This window comes from Geotrypetes seraphini, chromosome 19, assembly GCF_902459505.1.
Source record: "Geotrypetes seraphini chromosome 19, aGeoSer1.1, whole genome shotgun sequence".
NCBI classification, from domain to species: domain Eukaryota; kingdom Metazoa; phylum Chordata; class Amphibia; order Gymnophiona; family Dermophiidae; genus Geotrypetes; species Geotrypetes seraphini.
The window spans coordinates 14,830,293-14,849,699 of record NC_047102.1 but is presented as its reverse complement, the minus strand read 5'-3'; the positions used below and the strand labels follow the sequence as shown (position 1 = coordinate 14,849,699).

Sequence of the window (19,407 nt, the reverse complement as noted above, 5' to 3'; positions counted from 1 at the left end):
TTGTTCTCACTAATTCTTCAGGGTTGTGATGTGTTTTTAGGAGCGGTACCTTAGATCTGGAAGCTTTACACGCTGGGGTTTCTCAGGGGTTTAGGGCCAGTTTGCCTTGCTGCCTAGTTTGGGGAGATTAACTAAACCGGGCTCTAAGAAGCCCAGCTGACTCGTTTAACCTGCAAGACGCATTTGTACGAGCAAAGTTGGCTCTGGGTGGAGGTAACCGGCCATCCCTTCCTCCCTTTACCCTTAATTCACTCCTGTGTAGTCTCCTCTCTCCTCCTCCTCCCCCCCCCCCTTCCCTTAAACCCAGCCCGACAAGAATGCGATCAAGTGTATCTCCTGCAACCGGAAGTTTCTTAGTGTAGGATCTGGGTATTTCAAGGGTGACATGTATCTCCCTGAAACCGATCACGCTCACTGGGGAGGGGGGAAGCTGGCGATTGGTTGCCCCGATCCCCCCCCCCCGCCCTCCTTTCTCGAGCTCCTCCTGCTCGGGAGGAGGGACAAGGACAGTCGGAGGGAGCAGAGTCCACTTCTCAGGCTTCGGGACGGCGCAGACAATGGTAAAAGTGGTGGGAGTGGGCTTCATTGACTTCAGGGCGGGATTTGCCCCAGGTAGGCTGGAGGCGATCTCTGAACGGCCGTGCCGGTCTCCGGCTCCCCAGCCTGAAGCCAGATCGGGTCCTAGGCGGAGTCTAATCTCAGCTGGACATCCGAGACTATCCCCATTCCTGGATTTCGCCACAGCACCTCAGAATATGGCTATCCTTGAATCTTATCACATCAGAGACTATATATCTGTCGTCCTCCCCTCCCAGCCCCTCTAAACCAAACACACACACACTTAAGCGTAGCCTAATGGTTAGAGCACAAACTTAGATCGTGAGCTCTGCAGGGACAGGGAAAAGCCCGGTGTTACCTGTATGTGTCTCACCTTGAGCTACAACTGAAAAAAGGCCTGAGCTAAATCTTGATCGCTTATAACGTATTAAATGTTTGTTGTACTGAATTCTGTTAACAGGCAGGTGGAAGCCGTCAAGAGTACTATTGATAAGGAAAAAGACTCCAGCAAATCATAAATAGAAAAGTACCTTTTCACCTACTTTGTCATTAAAATCCTTTTTTAATATAATGGGTTAGAATAATATTTGGTCTAGTCTACAAGAGTGCCTATGAGTATTTTCCCCTGGTTAGATTAGAAAGAAGACCTCAGGAAAAAGCCGCCCCCCCCCCCTTTGCGGCCACTCTAAAATCTTCCAAAAACCTCCACTTTAGGGCCAAGTAGATTGGAGTGGAGCAGAGAATTAAAAAGTCACTGTACTGATGTACCTATACTAGCAACTCTGATGAATGTTGGTGTCCAACTAACTGTCCATTAAGAACATAAGAATTGCCGCTGCTGGGTCAGACCAGTGGTCCATCGCGCCCAGCAGTCCGCTCCCACGGCGGCCTCTAGGTCAAAGACCAGTGCCCTAACTGAAACTAGCCTTACCTGCGTACGTTGAGGTTCAGCAGGAACTTGTCCAACTTTGTCTTGAATCCTTGGAGGGTGTTTTCCCCTATAACAGCCTCCAGAAGAGCGTTCCAGTTTTCCACCACTCTCTGAATGGAGAAGAACTTCCTTACGTTTGTACGGAATCTATCCCCTTTCAACTTTAGAGAATGCCCTCTCTTTCTCCCTACCTTGGAGAGGGTGAACAACCTAAGTTTATTCCCTTCATTATCTTGAATGTTTCGATCATGTCCTCTGTCTCCTCTTTTCAAGGGAGAATAGGCCCAGTTTTTCTAACCTCTCACTGTATGGCAACTCCTCCAGCCCCTTAACCATCACAGTCGCTCTTCTCTGGACCCTTTCGAGCAGTACCATGTCCTTTTTCAAGTACGGCGACCAGTGCTGGACGCAGTATTCCAAGTGAGGGCGTACCATGGCCCGGTACATGATAACCTTCTCCAATCTGTTCATGATCCCCTTCTTAATCTCTCTGATGTATCCTTCCTGGGTAACTGAGCCAACCTCTTGTAATGTAATCCAAACCTGATCTGAATAGGTAAAGGCGGAATACATAAGAACATAAGAATAATCTTACTGGGTCAGACCAATGGTCCATCAAGCCCAGTAGCCCATTCGCACGGTGGCCAATTCAGGTCACTAGTACCTGGCCAAAACTGAAAGAGTAGCAACATTCTAGAATCCCAAAGAGTAGCAAAAGATTCTAGAACCCCAAAGAGTATCAAGATTCCATGCAGAATCTCAAAGAATAGTAAGATTCCGGAACCCTAAAGAGTAGCAACATTCCAGAATCCCAAAGACTAACAAAAGATTCTAGAACCCCAAAGAGTATCAAGATTTCAGGCAGAATCTCAAAGAATAGCAAGATTCTGGAACCCTAACTAGTAGCAACATTCCATGCTACTGATCCAGGACAAGCAGTGGCTTCCCCCATGTCTTTCTCAATAACAGATCAATGGGGTGATGGGGACCAACTCACCATTAGTAACTTCAAGGATTGTGAGTGGATCATTGCCACCCCATGCCAAGCCCAAGCTATGCCTATGATTGGGACTCTTTTTTAAAATCATGGCTTCAGGACCTCTAAAATGAACTTAGAGCATTGCAAATAACCTAGTTGGATAAAGCTGATTGTGATTTCCCAAGAGCATCCCAAGTGCTGTTGCATAGACACAAAATGGACACTCTCTTCTCCTTGGAGTTTCCATTCTAGATCAGGCGCTTTTGGGGGCTACAGAGGTCTCTTTTTCACTCATCTGACTTCACTCCAGCAGTCTCTCACATCACACATTTTTAAACACTTACCACTCTTTGAAATTCTGGAAAATTTCCTTTATGTTTTTGTAAAAATGTTCACCTTGGTGGTTCATTTTCCTTTAACATGGTAGAATGGTAGCAATGACTGTGGGATGCTTTCACAGACAAGATATATTTGAACGTGATTAACAACAAATCCCTCTGTACAGCGTAGAGAATGAGACGGGGAAAACATTTTATCACCATTCCTGCCCTGTCAGCTCGGTCCCCTTCCCCACCCTGCAAACTGTCAGATCCCATCTGCACAAGCCTCAAATAGTTATGATTTTATACTGAACTTATTTTATGAACTTATTTTATTAAAGTATACAAAGAGACAAAATTCTGTACAATTGTCATTTTATAAAAAACACAAATATTACAGAGCAAGGATCAACAAAACCCCCGTCTCCCCTTCCTTTCACAAATATCCCCTCCACTATTGTGAAAACTGAACAAACCAAATTACTACAGAATGCTACATAGAAAAATCAAGCTAACAGAATACTTCAGTCACACGTGGCAAGAATAGTGTTGGGGGAGAGCAACTATGGTAACTACTCCCTGGTCAGAGAGAGAGCCCTAAGCCAGCTGGAAGCTAAAGAAGCATAGCCTGGGCTTTGCGGTTCCCAGTTATGTCTAATATTAGCTCTAGCAGGATACATATTTCAAATCTGAAATAGTCTAATCACAAAATATAAAATAAATTTATTTTTTTTCTACCTTTTGATGTCTGGTAATTTTATTCTTCAAATCACATTGGTCTCAGGCTTTGGTTTTGGGTTCCTTCTGTCTTCATCGTGGCATGGCTGGCTCCTGAAGGTAAAATAGGCCCAAGAGGAGCTGGGGAGGAGATGCCGAATCTGACACGGGTGCAATTTTTTTTACCACAGGAGCAAGACTTTTCACCGCTTCCAGGGGGCAGTGAAAGGTCTTGTCCCCATTCCTGCAGGACGGTGAAAGGTCTTGTCCCTCATTCCTTCAGTAAATCAGTTGCAAATGTCTCCATTCCTGCGGATTTACTGTGGTGACCACAGTTTACTGCGGTATACGGTCCCCGTGTCATTCTCTAATCTAGAGCAAATATTCAATGGAGAAATGCCGTGTTTCTGCAGGATCCTCAGATTATAAAATAACTTATGAAAAAGTTCAGCTAAAAATTTCAAAAAACATTTCAATAATTTATGGCAAGATTTTGATACGATGAAGCATTATGAGAAGTATACTATAAGGAGGGAAAAGTTAATTGCCAGTTGTGCTGTGGGACTAATGAGGATTGCAGCCGTCGGGTGTTAAGCTACACAATGGCAGAAACATTCGCCATTGAATATATGCTCTAGATATCTGCGCGCTAGAGAAGGATTGTGTGTTTTTGAACTGTATATGATGTTCTGAGGGTTGTTTTAACAACAAATATGGCGTTATCTTCTTTTTTAGGATTATCCTTTGCTCGTTGCCTTGGCTGTGATTGCGGTATCCATTGTAATACTGACTTTAAAATTTTGGGGTTCTTGGACCAAGAAACCTACTATTACGTTATTGGATCCAAACGCCAAGTACCCCTTACCTTTGATAGAAAAACAGGTAACGGCGCATTTGTTTGCAATAATTGATTTGAATATTAATGAATCCTCTAACAGCACATGTATGTGTAAGAACTGTATTTTCAAAATCTTTATAAAGGCTTTACTGAGTCTCATTTGGTGATACTGTTAGATTGATTTTTTTTTCCACTAATAGATGCATTTTCTATTTTACATTACATTACATTAGAGACTTCTATTCCGCCTGTACCTAAGCGGATTACAATTGAAGATGGCTGGACATTTCCAGGAAGTTACAAATTTTAAGGAAAGATACATAGAGATGCTAGAATAAGAGATAGGGTTAGATACATAGTGGAGGCTAAGAGGGTGAATTTAAAGAAGTGGAGGCTAAGAGGGTGAATTTAAGGAAGGGGGGACATTTGAGGAAACTTGTAGGGAGGGAGGAGATTAGGGTTGGTTATATGGTGGAGTATGCAGGGAGGGGGATTTTATGGAGGAGGGGGGGGGGATAAGGGCCGCCGCGTGAGCGGACTGCTGGGCAAGATGGACCTCGGGTCTGACCCAGTGGAGGCATTGCTTATGTTCTTATAGTTTCTTTGAATAACAGAATTTTGATTTCTTTTCGAAAAGATTTAAAGTCACATGTGGTTGTCAACAGAATAGAGATGGAGGGGTCTAGCTTCGCCGCCTGCGGTGCTAGGAGGCCATCATACATCTTCTTGCGTTGAGTGCCCTTGAGTGGTGGGTAGGAGAATGGGATATCTGTGTTCTCCTTAGTCTGGGTGTGAAGTTTCGGTTTAGGCGATTGTTCAGGTAGGTGGGCGCAATTCCATTTATTGCCTTGAATACTAAACAGTAGAATTTGAATTGAATTCGGGCTCGTATTGGTAGCCAGTGTGAGTCTAGGAAGGCACTGGTGATATGGTCAAATTTTCCAAGAGAATAGATCAATCTAAGGGCTGTAATTTGGATGGTCTGTAGCTGCTTTATCAAGTTTAAGGGACATGGTAAGTAGAGGATGTTGCAATAGTCCACTAGTCCTAGGACAAGGGATTGGACTATGATCTTGTAGTGGTCTTTGTCAAAGAATTTTCTGATTTTACGCAGGTTGCGCATGGTGAAAAAAACTTTTTGGGTGATTTTGTTGATTTGGACTTGCATTGTACAGCATCTGTCTACCGATACTCCAAGGATTTTTAGGGATGGCTGTATGGTGTATTTGCTGGTGTTTAACTCAAATTCTGTTATGGACGGGGTTTTATCCTTTCCAAGTAGTAGAAATTTTGTTTTCTCTGAGTTCAGCTTCAGTTTATGGTCTAACATCCAATCTTCCACTGCTTCCAGAGTTATTTTTAGGTTGCCTAATGAGGTGGGGTCTTGGGTATCGAAGGGGAGGAGTATGGTTATGTCATCAGCATAGATGAAAGATAATACGTTTAGGGTATCTAGAGTGGTACCGAGGGAGGATATGGCTAAAAATTTCTATTACACGTCCTCCTCAATATTCGCGGGGGTTAAGGGCAGAGCCGGCCCGCAAATATTGAAAAAACACAAATAACTTTTAGGCCACCCCCGCCTCTCTCCTGCCTCCCGGCCTCTCCACACCTTATCTGGTGGGCTAGCGGTGAAGCAGGGCAGGAGTGATCGTCCTACGCTCCTGCCCCATGCAGAGTCGTCAACAAAAATGGCTACTGTGAGTTTCCGCTGTACTGGGGTCCAGGGTCCAAAGCTTTTCGGTGGACTATGTGGTTTGCCAGGTTTTAATATTAGTTTAATATTAATAAAGTCCATCTCAGGAACATCATTTCTCCACATTGTGTTTTATTTCTTTAATAAGACATTAACTATTTTTTTTCTGCGGCCCTCCAAGTACCTACAAAGCCAAAATGTGACCCTGCAAATATAGACCGATGCTCTATATTAATGTCATATCTTTACAGATAATTGAAGGAGTCATATTGGCTCTGTTATTATATTACTACTCTAGCGTTGATTCCTGTACGATATTTTCCCACCCATTTTTGTCTCTTTCTTCTTGTATACCTCCCTCTTGAAAGAGGTGTTTGGCATCACAGAAGCCCTTGTTGGCCTGTGGGCAGGAGCAGTGGCGTATGGGGGGTGGGGCAGTCCACCCCGGGTGCCATCTTGGTAGGAGCCCTCCCCTCTACTGCCAAGCATGCAGCTTCCTTTCTCCCATATCTCTGTTAACATTCCTGGTGTGAGCAGCAAACCCCCAACCTGCTGTCATGCCTGTTGCGGCGCTTCTTCTGATGTCATTTCGTGGACCTGCACCTAAGATGTGACATCAGGGAGAGCCCACGCACATTTGATAGCACGTTGAGGGTTACTGCTCGCGCCAGGAAAGTTACCGATGCATGGGAAGGGAAGCAGTGCATGACAGTGGGGGTGGAGAGGAACATATAGGGGTGGAGGGGGAGGGGCGCCTTCGCTACACCACTGGACTAGGTTCGCTACTGCTTTTTGACCAGCAGGGTTCATTGCAGTTTGTCTTGCATTGTCTCTCTCCCTAGTGCTGGTGCTGTGCCATTTGCACAAGGCGTATGATTTCTGGCAGTTGTGCCAGGAAACTCAGACACATAGGACCAGAAAATTACAGATTTTTTTGTTTGTTTGTTTTAAATTTTGATGCAGAGAGCAAATTTAAGAAACCTGTTCCCGGAAAAATTCCCCATTTATTCTAGAGGAATCCAGACACACACAGCTTTGCTTGTTGGAGTTTTCCAGGTCTTGCCACGTCGGGTCTGGGAGAACCGACGTTTCAGACATCATGGGTCCTCAAATCCAATTAGTTGGGGCTTGAGATGAATGAAGCAGGAAAGTTCGTTGGACACCAATTTGAATTTTGGGGGTGAAAGGCCATTGGTCAAAGATTTGAGTTTTGGTGGGGAAATCAGTTGATCTCTTTTTCCCATAGAATAGAACATTCTCTGGTGAGTTCAAAGATGTTCTCCCTGTGAAGCTGGGTTTTATGTTCTCTTAGGCTTCTGTGGCTGGCATCTTGCTTGGTGACCAACGGACTTTCCTGCCTCTTGCCTCAAGCCCCAACCAATCGGGTTTGAGGGGCCCCCAAGGTTGCAACCTAAAGCTGATGAGACCGGGAGGATGAGTGTTATGCACTGAGATGGAAAGTGGGGGGGGGGGGGGGGGGGAAGAGGTTTAGGTGGAAGGATAAGTGTAGCTCTCAATGGCTAGATTCACTAAAGTCCCCTTACCTGTCCGATCCGTTTCCTAGTCTTGCTGGGCAACTCATTCACTAAAGGATCCCCATGCAAATGACCTAATCAGAAGCACGCCCACAAGCGATCCCACGGATTGCTGAAGACCGATCGCGACGCTTGCGCAGACCATCATTAATGGCTGTACAAGTGATCCATGCACGCGCCACCCTCCTGCACCAGCGAGGTCAATAAAAGGAGGAAGTAATGGCAGGCAAAAGCAGCCGGGCCCGATCTCGTCTCCCGAGGGGACTCCCTGCAGCCTCTTTTAAAAAAAAAGCCGAGGGGAGGAACTGCCAAACTATGGAACTGGAACACAAAACCCGCCCCGACTCTCGTGCTGTCTGCTGCCCTTTCGCCGCAGTGTGAGCCCATGGTTTTAAAGCGGGGCTGCACTGCAGGGAAGGGCGGCAGAGAGCAGGAGAGTTGGGGGTGGCATTTTTTTCCCCACAGGCTGGTTTAGCGGAAGGAGAAGCAGGCTTGCTGCTTGAACACAGCAGGCAGGGTGGCAGAGAGTAGATTTTCAGGGCTGCAGGGCCGGTGTTTCAGTGCGGGAGAGAGCAGGAAAGAAGTGAGCGACTGGTCCTCATCAGTCGCTTGGTTTCGGATCAGCCAGTCCAGTCGGTGTGCCTGAAAAATGTTGGTGAATCACTGCCTTCCTAGATTTGCATACCATTTCCCTCATTTGCATGCATGCATGGATCGAATCGGGTGCAGACAGGATCGGCCAGAAGGTTAGTGAATCGGGTCGGGGGTCGTAAACCGATCAGTACACGATCAGTTTGCTTAGTGAATCTAGCTCTTGTGTTTCTCGCTGAGCCACTGGAAAAATTCTGTCAACGGTTCATTTGTAGGTGATACTTTTTATGGACTGTCTTTGGGAGTCTTTTACTAACGATTAGAGCAAGTTATCTGCAGCAGGGCCCATAAGAATAAACTGGACCCTGGGGCAGATAATTTACAGCAGTCTTTAGTTAAAGATCCTCAGTGTACCTTTGACAAGCTTTCTACATTTATTCTCTCTTCGCCGTCGGTGAAAAGACAATGCAGTTACACTGGGTTTAAATAGTACAGACTCTATATCTGGGGGGAATTCTGTGCACAATATTTAAAAATTCTGGATAGTTGATTTGTCGTGTTTCTGTACAGAATTTCCCCTTGATAAGGCCTGAATTCCCCTCCTCAAGCTCCAGCCTCCCTAGCTGTCTCTCTCCTCCTAACCCACGGCAAAATCCTGTGAGGCGTAGCCTTAGGATTGAAAGATCCAAGGAAATAGGAGCTGAGAACAGGAGATTATTTTCAAACAGCAAATTGGACGGAATCAAGGACAAATCCATATTCATGGCTGGCAGGAGGAATTAAGTGAAGAGGGAGATAAATGCAACTGTCCAAGAAGAACATTGAAAGAAATGTACATATTTAGTAACCACTGGAGTTGCCCAGTGACTGTGCAATTGAGTAATTTGTCTTTATACTAATAATTAAGGTTATGAAATGAGTAGATTGAATATGAAATTTCAACACTTTGATATAAGTGTAAACTGCTAGTATATTAAGTATAAAATACACTAGGAAAACTTTGATTTTACAGTAATAAAATATACCGCTGTATTTATGCAAATATGAAACTCATCTCTGTGCCTCTCACAGTCGCCTGTTTTATCATCTAAACATCACAGAATTTCAAATAACTTGATTGTAAAAATGCCAGTGGAATACATTTTCTGAGAAATGATTTATCTGTTAACCTTTTTTGATTCAATCAGGAAATCAGCCATGATACCAAGAGGTTCAGGTTTGGACTGCCAACTTCAGAACACATTTTGGGCCTGCCTATAGGTAACACACGGGCTCGTGTTATAATCAAAATATATTTCTCTTTCAGTTTGTCTATCACAGTGGTTCCCAAACCTGTCCTGGGGGACCCCCAGCCAGTCAGGTTTTCATGATATCCCTAATGAATATGCATAAGAGAGATTTGCATATAATGGAAGTGACAGGTATGCAAATCTCTCTCATGCATATTCATTAGGGATATCTTGAAAATCTGACTGGCTGGGGGTCCCCCAGGACAGGTTTGGGAACCACTGGTCTATCATGTCAAAGCTTCTCAAACATATCTACTGAATGTATATAGGAGTTTTATGCAGAAAGAATTATAAGAAGTTACAGTATTGAATTTAATACTCTAAGGCAGGGGTAGGGAACTCCGGTCCTCAAGAGCCGTAGTCCAGTCGACTTTTCAGGATTTCCCCAATGAATATGCACGAATGCATATTCATTGGGGAAAATCCTGAAAACCCGACTGGACTACGGCTCTCGAGGACCGGAGTTCCTTACCCCTACTCTAAGGCCCTATTTTACTAAGGTGCGTTAACCGATTACTGCACACTAATTGCTAACGCGTGCACGTTGGTCTGTGGACGTGTTAGCATTTAGCATGTTCTAATCGGTCAGCGTATCGCGAACTCAGTGCCTCCTGAGATTTCAGGTGTGCCGCAACCGGCGAAGGGGAAGGCCCACCATTTTGAAGATGGTTCAGGCAAGTAGCAGGTTGGGCAGGTTGGGGGGTTGCTGCTCATGCCCAGAATGTTAGAGATACGGGGTGGGGGGGGGGGGGGGGCGGGGCGGAGAAGAGAATGGGTGCTGGTGCCCTCCCCAAGACAGTACCCGGGACTGACCGCTCCCCCCCCTTGACTATGCCACTGAGGTTAAGTATTTTCTATTTCTTCCTTAGGACAGCATGTTTACCTTTCTGCCACAGTCGGCGGTAATTTGGTGATTCGAGCATACACTCCAGTCTCCAGTGATGAAGTGAAAGGCTACGTTGATTTAGTTGTCAAGGTACGTTTCGCTGTCTGTCCAAATAAAGTTTTGTATAGTAGCCCATACCCATAATGCTGTTCTCCACAGGCATCCTTAAAGGACAGTTTTAAAAAGCCAACACATAAAACAATGCTTTGTGTGTGGAAATAAGTGTTTATGAACTTGTGTGATGATAGATATGTAAAGGTGGACCTCACATTTATACACGTAGGCCCAGATTCTGGAACTGGCGCCAGTAGGCGCCTATACCTCAGTTAAAAACGCCATCCAAATGGCAGAATCACACCTACATAGGCGCTATAGGCCGCTGAATGCCAAAGCAGGCGTGGCCAATGCCAGATGTGGCATTAGTAGGCCTAAAGCACAATTCACACAAAGATAGGTATCAGAAACGTAGACCCAGAAAACCCCTGGCCTACATTTCCAGTGCCTATCTTTCATGTTGATATGATTCCAAAATGGCCGCTGATGGATGATTGACACATGATCGGTGGCCGTGTTTAAGGAAGTTGCCGATAGCGACGCCAGTTTGAGAATCCGGGCCCTAGAGCCGGATTCTATATATGATGCTTTAAATTAACGAGCCAATCAGCACACATAGAACCTAACGGATGTAGCGGTATATAAGAAATAAATTACATTACATTACATAATTGGCCACTAGCAAGCAATTATTATCACTAATTAGAATTTATAAGTTTATAAGCGTGTTCTCTGTGAATACAGCAGAAAACAAATCCACAATTTTTCCTAGAAGAGGTAAGTTAAATCCAAATCTCTTCTTCCCTTCCCTTCCCTTTCTCAGTGTGAATGGAATGGGAAGCAACAGTACATTTTGGTAAGTAATACAAGACTGACTTCTAACTGCAGAAATTCTGGAAACTGAAGGGTTTTCTTCGGAAAATCTGTACAGCGGTATCACTTTCTAAAAATAGGTCCTGTTTTCATCCAGTTGAGATTCAGATTTTACTGTTGTTTGAACAATCTGTGCGAGAATATGATTACAGCTTGGAGGTTTTATAGATCACTTTCTGCAGCTGGGGTTGGCCTTTCTGGTGTTGCATTTTGGGATTGTGAAATCGCTGTGATGCAGGAGCTCAGTCCAAAGAGCAGCCAAAGGGGAGTTTCTGTCGCTGGTAAAATGAGTTATCACCTGGGATGGAGAAGCATGATGGTGGTTTGGGAATTATAAGGCAAAGACACAGGAGATATTTCCTTCCCAAGGCACGAAAACCAGTGAAGGCGACACAGAGGGCTCAATTTCTTTATTAAGTTCAAGTTTCGAGTTTTATTAAACTAAACTAAACTAAACCTTGGGTTTATATACCTCACCATCTCCACGAATGCGGAGCTCGGCACGGTTTACAGGAAGAAAGATGAGAGAGGAACTACAGTGGAGAGATTAAAGAGTTAGGTGTAAAGGGGGAAGGTGAGAGGCCTAAGAGGGGGGAAGTGTTACAGTTTTGAGAATAGCCAGGTTTTTAGGTGTTTGCGGAAGAGTTGGAGGGAGCTTGAGGTTCGGAGAGGGGAGGTGAGGTTATTCCAGATCTCAGTGATTCTAAAGGGGAGGGATGACCCAAGTTTGCCTACATGGGAAATACCTTTTATGGAAGGGAAGGATAGTTTAAAAATTTGGGAGGATCTGGAGGAAGTAGGGGTTGGGGAGTTCCAGGATAGAGGGATAACGGCAGGAAGGATGCCATGTAGGATCTTGTAGGCCAGACACGCACATTTGAAGTGGATCCTGGGGATTACTGGGAGCCAATGGAGCTTAGACAGGAGTGGTGAGACGTGATCAAATTTGCTTTTCGCGAAAACAAGCTTAGCTGCGGCGTTCTGAATCCGCTGAAGTCTGTAAATTTGATTCAATCGCTTATCAAAGTTTCTAAGCGAAGAACAAAAATTTAAAATGGTACAATAAAATTTAAAACAAACATATTGATTTAACACAAAATGCAAAAACAGTCAAATTGACTGAAACAAGGAGGTGAAGGAAAGGGAGAAATATCGTGTTTCCCCAAAAATAAGACACTGTCTTATATAAATTTTGGGCCCAAAAAACACACTAGGTCTTATTTTCGGGGTACTCTTATTTTTTTCAAATACAATGATCATCTCTCCCTTCCTCTCCTCCACCCCAATTCTTCCTCTTTCCTTTCTCTCCCCATGTGCCTCGTCTTTCCTCCCCTCTTACCCATCCCCTTGTGCCTTCACCTCTACAGCATCTTTCTGTTCTTCCCTCCCTCCCATTCCTTGTGCAGCAGAACCCTTGCACAGCTTCAATCCCTCCCTTCTCCCATCCCCCCCGTGCAGCATCTTGCTATCCCCCTCTCGTGCAGCTGAACCCCAATGACCCTTCCATCTCTCCCTCCCATCCGAACCCCTCCAACCGCGAGACCGATATACATTGCAAATAGCAGTAATCTAATCAGGCTGCTTCGTGGCCTTCTCCTGCCAGGGCGTTCCTGTGCTGCATCACTGATGATGGCATCAGCAATGCGGCACATAGAACGCCCCGGCGGGTGAAGGCCACAAAGCAGCCTGATTAAATTGCTGTCATTTGCAATGTATATCAGTCTCGCGGTGTTCTAATGGGAGGGAGAGATGGAAGTGGCAGCGGGGGTTCAACTGCACAGTGGGGGGGGAGAGCGCTGCTGCTGGCGACTAGGGCTTATTTTTGGGAAAACATAGTACATTCGTTGTAGGATAGAACACATAGGGTACTTATATTAAGACTTGTCATGTACATATTTCGGCCCAATGGCCTGCTTCAGGAGTCTTAGTGATAATAAAGAGAAATTGGTAACTGTCTCTTATAATTATTACCTGTGAAAGGGTAAAGCCTACTCGGAAGGAAACGATTGAATTGGCCCCAAGTGGAAACCTTTGAGAAACAGCACCAGTTTAAGGTTTCAGACCTAGCTACGGTCATTTGTGCCCCATTAATTAACACTCATAGTTCAGCTACCTCCACCAAATACTTCCTTCGCTTTCCACGTGCTTGGATAACGAATGTGAAGGAAAGATATACTTTTCTTGGCTATTATTCTTGAATCATGAATATATTTGAGGTTGGAAGTCTTGACATTTGCACCATTGCCCCCCTTTCTGTTTTTATCTTTTAGGTCTTTCTTTTCTTTAATTGTAGTTCCACTCGCTTTTCCTCTGTTTTTGTCCACGTCCTATTGCAATCTGAATGTAATTGGTTTCCCCTATTTTTTAAATTGTACATCGCTTTGAATTATAATATTGTGATTTAATCAAATTTTTAATTAAACTTGAAACTTGAATGTTAAGTGTTTGCTGTCAACTCGCCCCAGACAGACACCTCAGAGCACCTTACAGCTTAGTGAACAAGCAAAATGGCCGCCTCTTGTAGGGGATGGTCTGAAAAGCTTCCATTTAAGCTTTTGTTGGTTACATTGTTCTGTCTCTATTTGTCTGCTGAATATGTTTCACATTTTTCAGGTCTATTACAAAAATGTGCACCCCAACTACCCAGATGGAGGTAAAATGTCACAGCACCTGGATGGCATGAAAATTGGAGACACAATTGACTTCAGAGGGCCAAATGGGCTCCTGGTATATAAAGGAAAAGGTAAGCGTACCAAAGGTGCTGTTCAATCGGAGAAAGGGATTGAGTTCTCAATTTGCAGATCCCGCTTACATAACATTTTGCTAGTCAAAGGGCCGAGATGATCATAAGTGTGATAACGGTCTAACTGATTTGATGAACTGAATACAACATTGGTAGTAAAGTTCAGCCGAGTTTATATTTATTCCTTTGAGTTATATCGTACCGTTTACTCAGTGGCCAGAGTTGCGGAGTTGTGACCTGCTTGGAGTGGTGAGTACATTGCTCTATGCCAGTGATTCCCAAATTAGATTCCATGAACTCTTTTCAGGATTCTGTGTCAGTTGGGAGCCGACATGGGGAGGAATACTGCATATTGCTCTTGACCATTCTGGCTGCAATCTCACAAGACTGCCCCGGTAGCCATTTTGTCAGCAGAGCCGGCATGAGCAGGAGCAACTAGGGATTGCTTCTATCCCCTCTAAACCACCAAGACAGGGGGGGGGGGGGATGGGTAGCTCCTTGTGTAGGGGGGAGGGGGAGGGGGGACTGAGTGGGATTCCTTGGTGGATGAAAAATATTCTAATGTTTCTGCCACAGAAAACAGTTGGGAGAACTACAGCTGTGTCTTGAGAGTCTTTTGTTATGGAGGATACACTCTTTTGGAAAGTGTACACATTTTTTTTCCTGATAAAGCACATATACATGAACCATTGTGCATGTGTGAATAAGTGTGTACATGTGTGCATTATAGAAAAGAATGTGCAATCTTTATATAAGAGTGTATCTTCTTTGCAAGTAGTATGCACGCTTTGTACAGAGTGTGCCCGCTTTGCCACACAGGCCCCCACTATTTACAAAGAAGATGCATTCTTCCTGATATTGCACCCAAAACACAACTGAAGACTAATCAAAACAAGCAATGCATCAAAAGACATGGGAGTCAAAATAAAGCTAAAGCATTTGGTCTGCCCACCCTTAAGATGGGGTGGAAAAAGACCCCCCTTCTGCTGCTGCACATCAAAAGTGAGTTAAAGTATGGATGTTGTTTGCCTTCCAGGTGCCCTTGCTGTCAGGCCAGACAAAAAGTCAGTACCAAAGATGAGATTTGCAAAGCATCTTGGGATGATAGCTGGAGGAACAGGTAAAATGCACTCACAGCTGTGACGAGCACAAAATGCAGAAATGCAGGGTTGTTCGTTGAAGCAGCAAAAAGTCTTGTTTTAAATGTTGACCAAGATAGAGTAAACAAGGGAAAGCAAGTGCAACAGAAGGAAGGTTGGGAGAAGAACTTCAGGAAGAGGTGTTGGTGTTGATTTCTCTGCTTTTACTCTGGCCTTTTTATTTTTACACCCAGGAATAACTCCAATGCTGCAGCTGATCCGTCACATCACCAGTGATCCGACCGATCATACGAAACTGTCTCTCATCTTCGCCAATCAGGTGACCGGTTTCTGCTGCTTGCTCAGATTTGTCGTGTGTTGGACTTTGAGATGGGGAAAGAGGACTTGTTACAGTTTCTAACAGATAATACCGGTGTTATGGCGGGGGAGGTGTCCAATCTCAAGGGAAATGTTCGGAGGAGAGTACAAGGAAGTGGCTATAGGACAGGGATCTCAAAGTCCCTCCTCGAGGGCCGCAATCCAGTCGGGTTTTCAGGATTTCCCCCATGAATATGCATTGAAAGCAGTGTGTGCACATAGATCTCATGCATATTCATGGGGGAAATCCTGAAAACCTGACTGGATTGCCGCCCTCAAGGAGGGACTTTGAGACCCCTGCTCTAGATAAGGGGTGTCAAAATCCCTCCTCGAGGGCCGCAATCCAGTCGGGTTTTCAGGATTTCCCCAATGAATATGCATTGAAAGCAGTGCATGCACATAGTTCTCATGCATATTCATTGGGGAAATCCTGGATTGCGGCCCTCAAGGAGGGATTTTGAGACCCCCTGCTATAGGACATAACATAACAATACGCTTGTATAAAGCAGCTACCTCTCAGTTCTGTGTGATTTACAGAGTAAAGATACTGGATATTCACAGTGAATTACAAGCCATTAGTTAAAGCTTTTACCAAACAAGTATGTTTTTAACAATTTTCTAAATGCCAGATTGGTATATTTGATAAACATCTTGGTAATTTTATATTAAGTTCTAACACTTGATTGATAAGATAGAATTATGAATATGCATGGGGCAGATCTGCATTCCTATCATCTTCATTACATGCAAACTTCTTTCATGCATATTCATTAGGGTTATCCTGAAAACCTGACTGACTGGTGGTCCGCCAGGACAGGGTTGGGAACCACTGCCTTAATGATGGAAAGTCAAACATCTGCAAAATCTGGGACGGGTAGGACCTCGGTACAAGAAGGAAACTCTTGGCTGCTGATCTGTCGTGAAATTTGTGGCCTGAACCAGAGTTAAATTTTCCTTGAAGGATTGGAGCTGTAGCGTTCTGGCTGTAAAGCACGGTAGTCCCATATCCGACTGTGAACTTGAACTGACTTGGCTTTTTCCATGCCGTTATTATTATATCAACATGTACCAATTCTCTTTCTGCTAATGAGCAAGCTCTGATTTACTCTGGCATAGGAAGAAGGTCATTAGGTAGACTGAAATTTTTCTTGTCTTTTTTTTTTTTTGCTTCTTTTTCTAGACGAAGGAAGACATACTGCTAAGAACAGAGCTTGAAAATGTAGCAGAAAATCACCGACATCAGTTTAAACTATGGTACACCCTGGACCGGCCTCCTCGAGGTAAGTTGTATCCTGGGAGCGAGAGTCAGTTCCGTGAATGATATAATGATATAAGCCTTAACTATGCACCTAATGGTAGGTGACCTCTAATATATAGAGGAAAATATTAAGAAAGAGATGCTCAGAGCGATTTTAAGTCTATGTTAAGCGGACAAATGGGACCACACAAAACTCTGTCTTATCTTTATTTGGTTTCACTTAAGCAGTTAAGTGTTGAATGTCACACTTACCCAGCCACATAAACTCACATATTCAATGCCTAGATGTGGCCCAACCTTGAATAATGCAGGCTGTGTATTTACCCCAAGGTGTATAATTTAAGCACGTGTGCAAGTACCTGTTGTAGAGCTGATTTGAGTGTTTGTGCCTAAGTCAGGGGTAGGCAATTCCGGTCCTCGAGAGCCGGAACCAGGTCAGGTTTTCAGGAATATGTACGAGATGAATTTGCATGCACTGCCTCCTTGAGATGCAAATCTATCTCATGCATATTTATTGTGGATATTCTGAAAACCTGACCTGGCTCCGGCTCTTGAGGGCCGGAATTGCCTACCCCTGGCCTAAGTGATAGAGGTACACGTATGTAACCTAGAATATTCTATCAGTTAAGCGTGTGAATGAAAGACATTGTCTACATATATGCCTACCTGTAAAATCTACGCTATGTTGCATATGAAGATTTATATAAAACCACTTAAAATTCCACCTATCTTACACATTCTCACAAGTATTTGGGGCATAAATACAGAACGCTTCACTCGGGTCAACCTCCCTATCTTTCCCTATTGATGATTCCCTGCACTCCTTCCTGAGCCCTTCGTTCTCTTGATGCAAACCACTTGGTTCTTCCAGGCCCATAACAAGTTCAGTAGGAGTCCACTAGAAATACAGCTTTTTATTTCGTCACCCCAAGACTCTAGAACAGGGGTGTCAAAGTCCCTCCTCGAGGGCCGCAATCCAGTCGGGTTTTCAGGATTTCCCCGATGAATATGCATGAGATCTATTTGCATGCACTGCTTTCATGGTATGCTAATAGATCTCATGCATATTCATTGGGGAAATCCTGAAAACCCGACTGGATTGCGGCCCTCGAGGAGGGACTTTGACACCCTGCTCTAGAATGATCTTCCTCCATTCCTTTATAAGAAAACAAGAGTAGCCTTACTACAGGGATCTTAAAGTCCCTCCTTGAGGGCCGCAATCCAGTTGGGTTTTCAGTATTTCCGCAATGAATATGCATGAGATCTATGTGCATGCACTGCTTTCAATGCATATTCATTGAGGGAAATCCTGAAAACCCGACTGGATTGCGGCCCTCAAGGAGGGACTTTGAGACACCTGCCTTACTAGGTCAGACTAGTGGTCTATCTAACCCAGTATCCAATCGTCACGGTAGCCAATCCAGATCATAAGTACCCATGCCTCATCTTTCTCTTTCAGATTGGAAATACAGTTCTGGATTTGTGACCGCAGACATGATTACAAAACATCTGCCTCCTCCAGGGGATGATGTCATGATTCTAATGTGTGGACCTCCACCCATGATTCAGTTTGCATGTCAAAATAACCTCACCAAGTTGGGATATCCTGAGAATATGAGATTTGCCTATTAATGCAAACCTTACCTGCTGTTGCCTAAGGAAGGGAAGATATATTAAATAAAATTAAACCATCTACAATCTGATAAAACACCTTTTACTAATGCATTGCTTGCACTATATGCACAAAAATTACTAGATATTGTGGAGAAACAGCTAGTTGTTTAAAAAAGCATATGGCTAATGTAGTGATCTCAAACCAGCTCTTGGAGGCACCCTGGTCAATCAGGTTTCCAGGATATCTTCAATGAATATGCATGAGATAATTTGCATATAATGGAACTAGTGCATGCATATTCATTGTGGATATCCTGTCGTGGTGGGTTCTGGGTTGAGAACGTGTGGAGTAGGCAAAGCATTTTGTGTTTGACTTTTTGGAGGGCTCACAATTGCCACCACAAGTGTACTAGTTAAGAGTGAGATATGGACACGGGTCCCAGTCCACTGCACCAACCACTAGCCCACTCCTAGGGCCAGGTTGCTGCTCTAATAGGAATGGCCATAACATCTGAACATACGAATAGCCTTACTGGGTCAGACCAATCCAGGAGTAGCAATATTCCATGCTACCAATCCAGGGCTTGGTCTGTACCGTCACTGTGACATTTGATGGGAGGTGGGAGTGGGTCAGTGCCCACTGGGGGATTAAGGGAGGTCATGCCTTAAATTCCCCAGTGGTCAGCTAGGGCACTTTTTTGTGAATTAGTCATGATTGAAACAGATCCTGATCAAATCGTCCCAATTTTTGCTCTAGACATTTTCATCTTGTTTCATTATCACTGAAAAATGTCCAGACTCTGGGAACTCCCCAAATCTCGCCCACAACACACTCCCTTGTGACTTAGATGAGACATGTAAGTTTCAAAAATCCTGACTTGGACTTTTTTTCCCCCCCAAAAAATGTCCATCTGCTGCTCTGTGCTGCTTTTGAAAATTATTTTAAAATTTATACACCACCTAAAAACCTAGACATACAAAATTACTTTAAAAAAAACATTCCATAACACATACAATCTTAACGCCTGCACTATTGTTCAACTCCCCACTTGCTCACATAAACACTAA

General features: G+C 44.2%; 1 protein-coding gene across 1 annotated transcript; it reads left to right on the top strand.

The window, feature by feature from the left end:
* Positions 1–421: 421 nt before the first annotated feature.
* Positions 422–18,514, top strand: LOC117351973 (NADH-cytochrome b5 reductase 2). The gene is made up of 9 exons (XM_033927898.1): positions 422–560; positions 4,241–4,387; positions 9,353–9,425; positions 10,324–10,430; positions 13,881–14,010; positions 15,047–15,130; positions 15,344–15,429; positions 16,648–16,747; positions 18,185–18,514. Exons 1-9 carry the CDS (start codon positions 558–560, stop codon positions 18,355–18,357), a joined length of 903 nt encoding a protein of 300 aa, XP_033783789.1. The 5' UTR covers positions 422–557; the 3' UTR covers positions 18,358–18,514.
* The last annotated feature ends 893 nt before the right edge of the window (positions 18,515–19,407 follow it).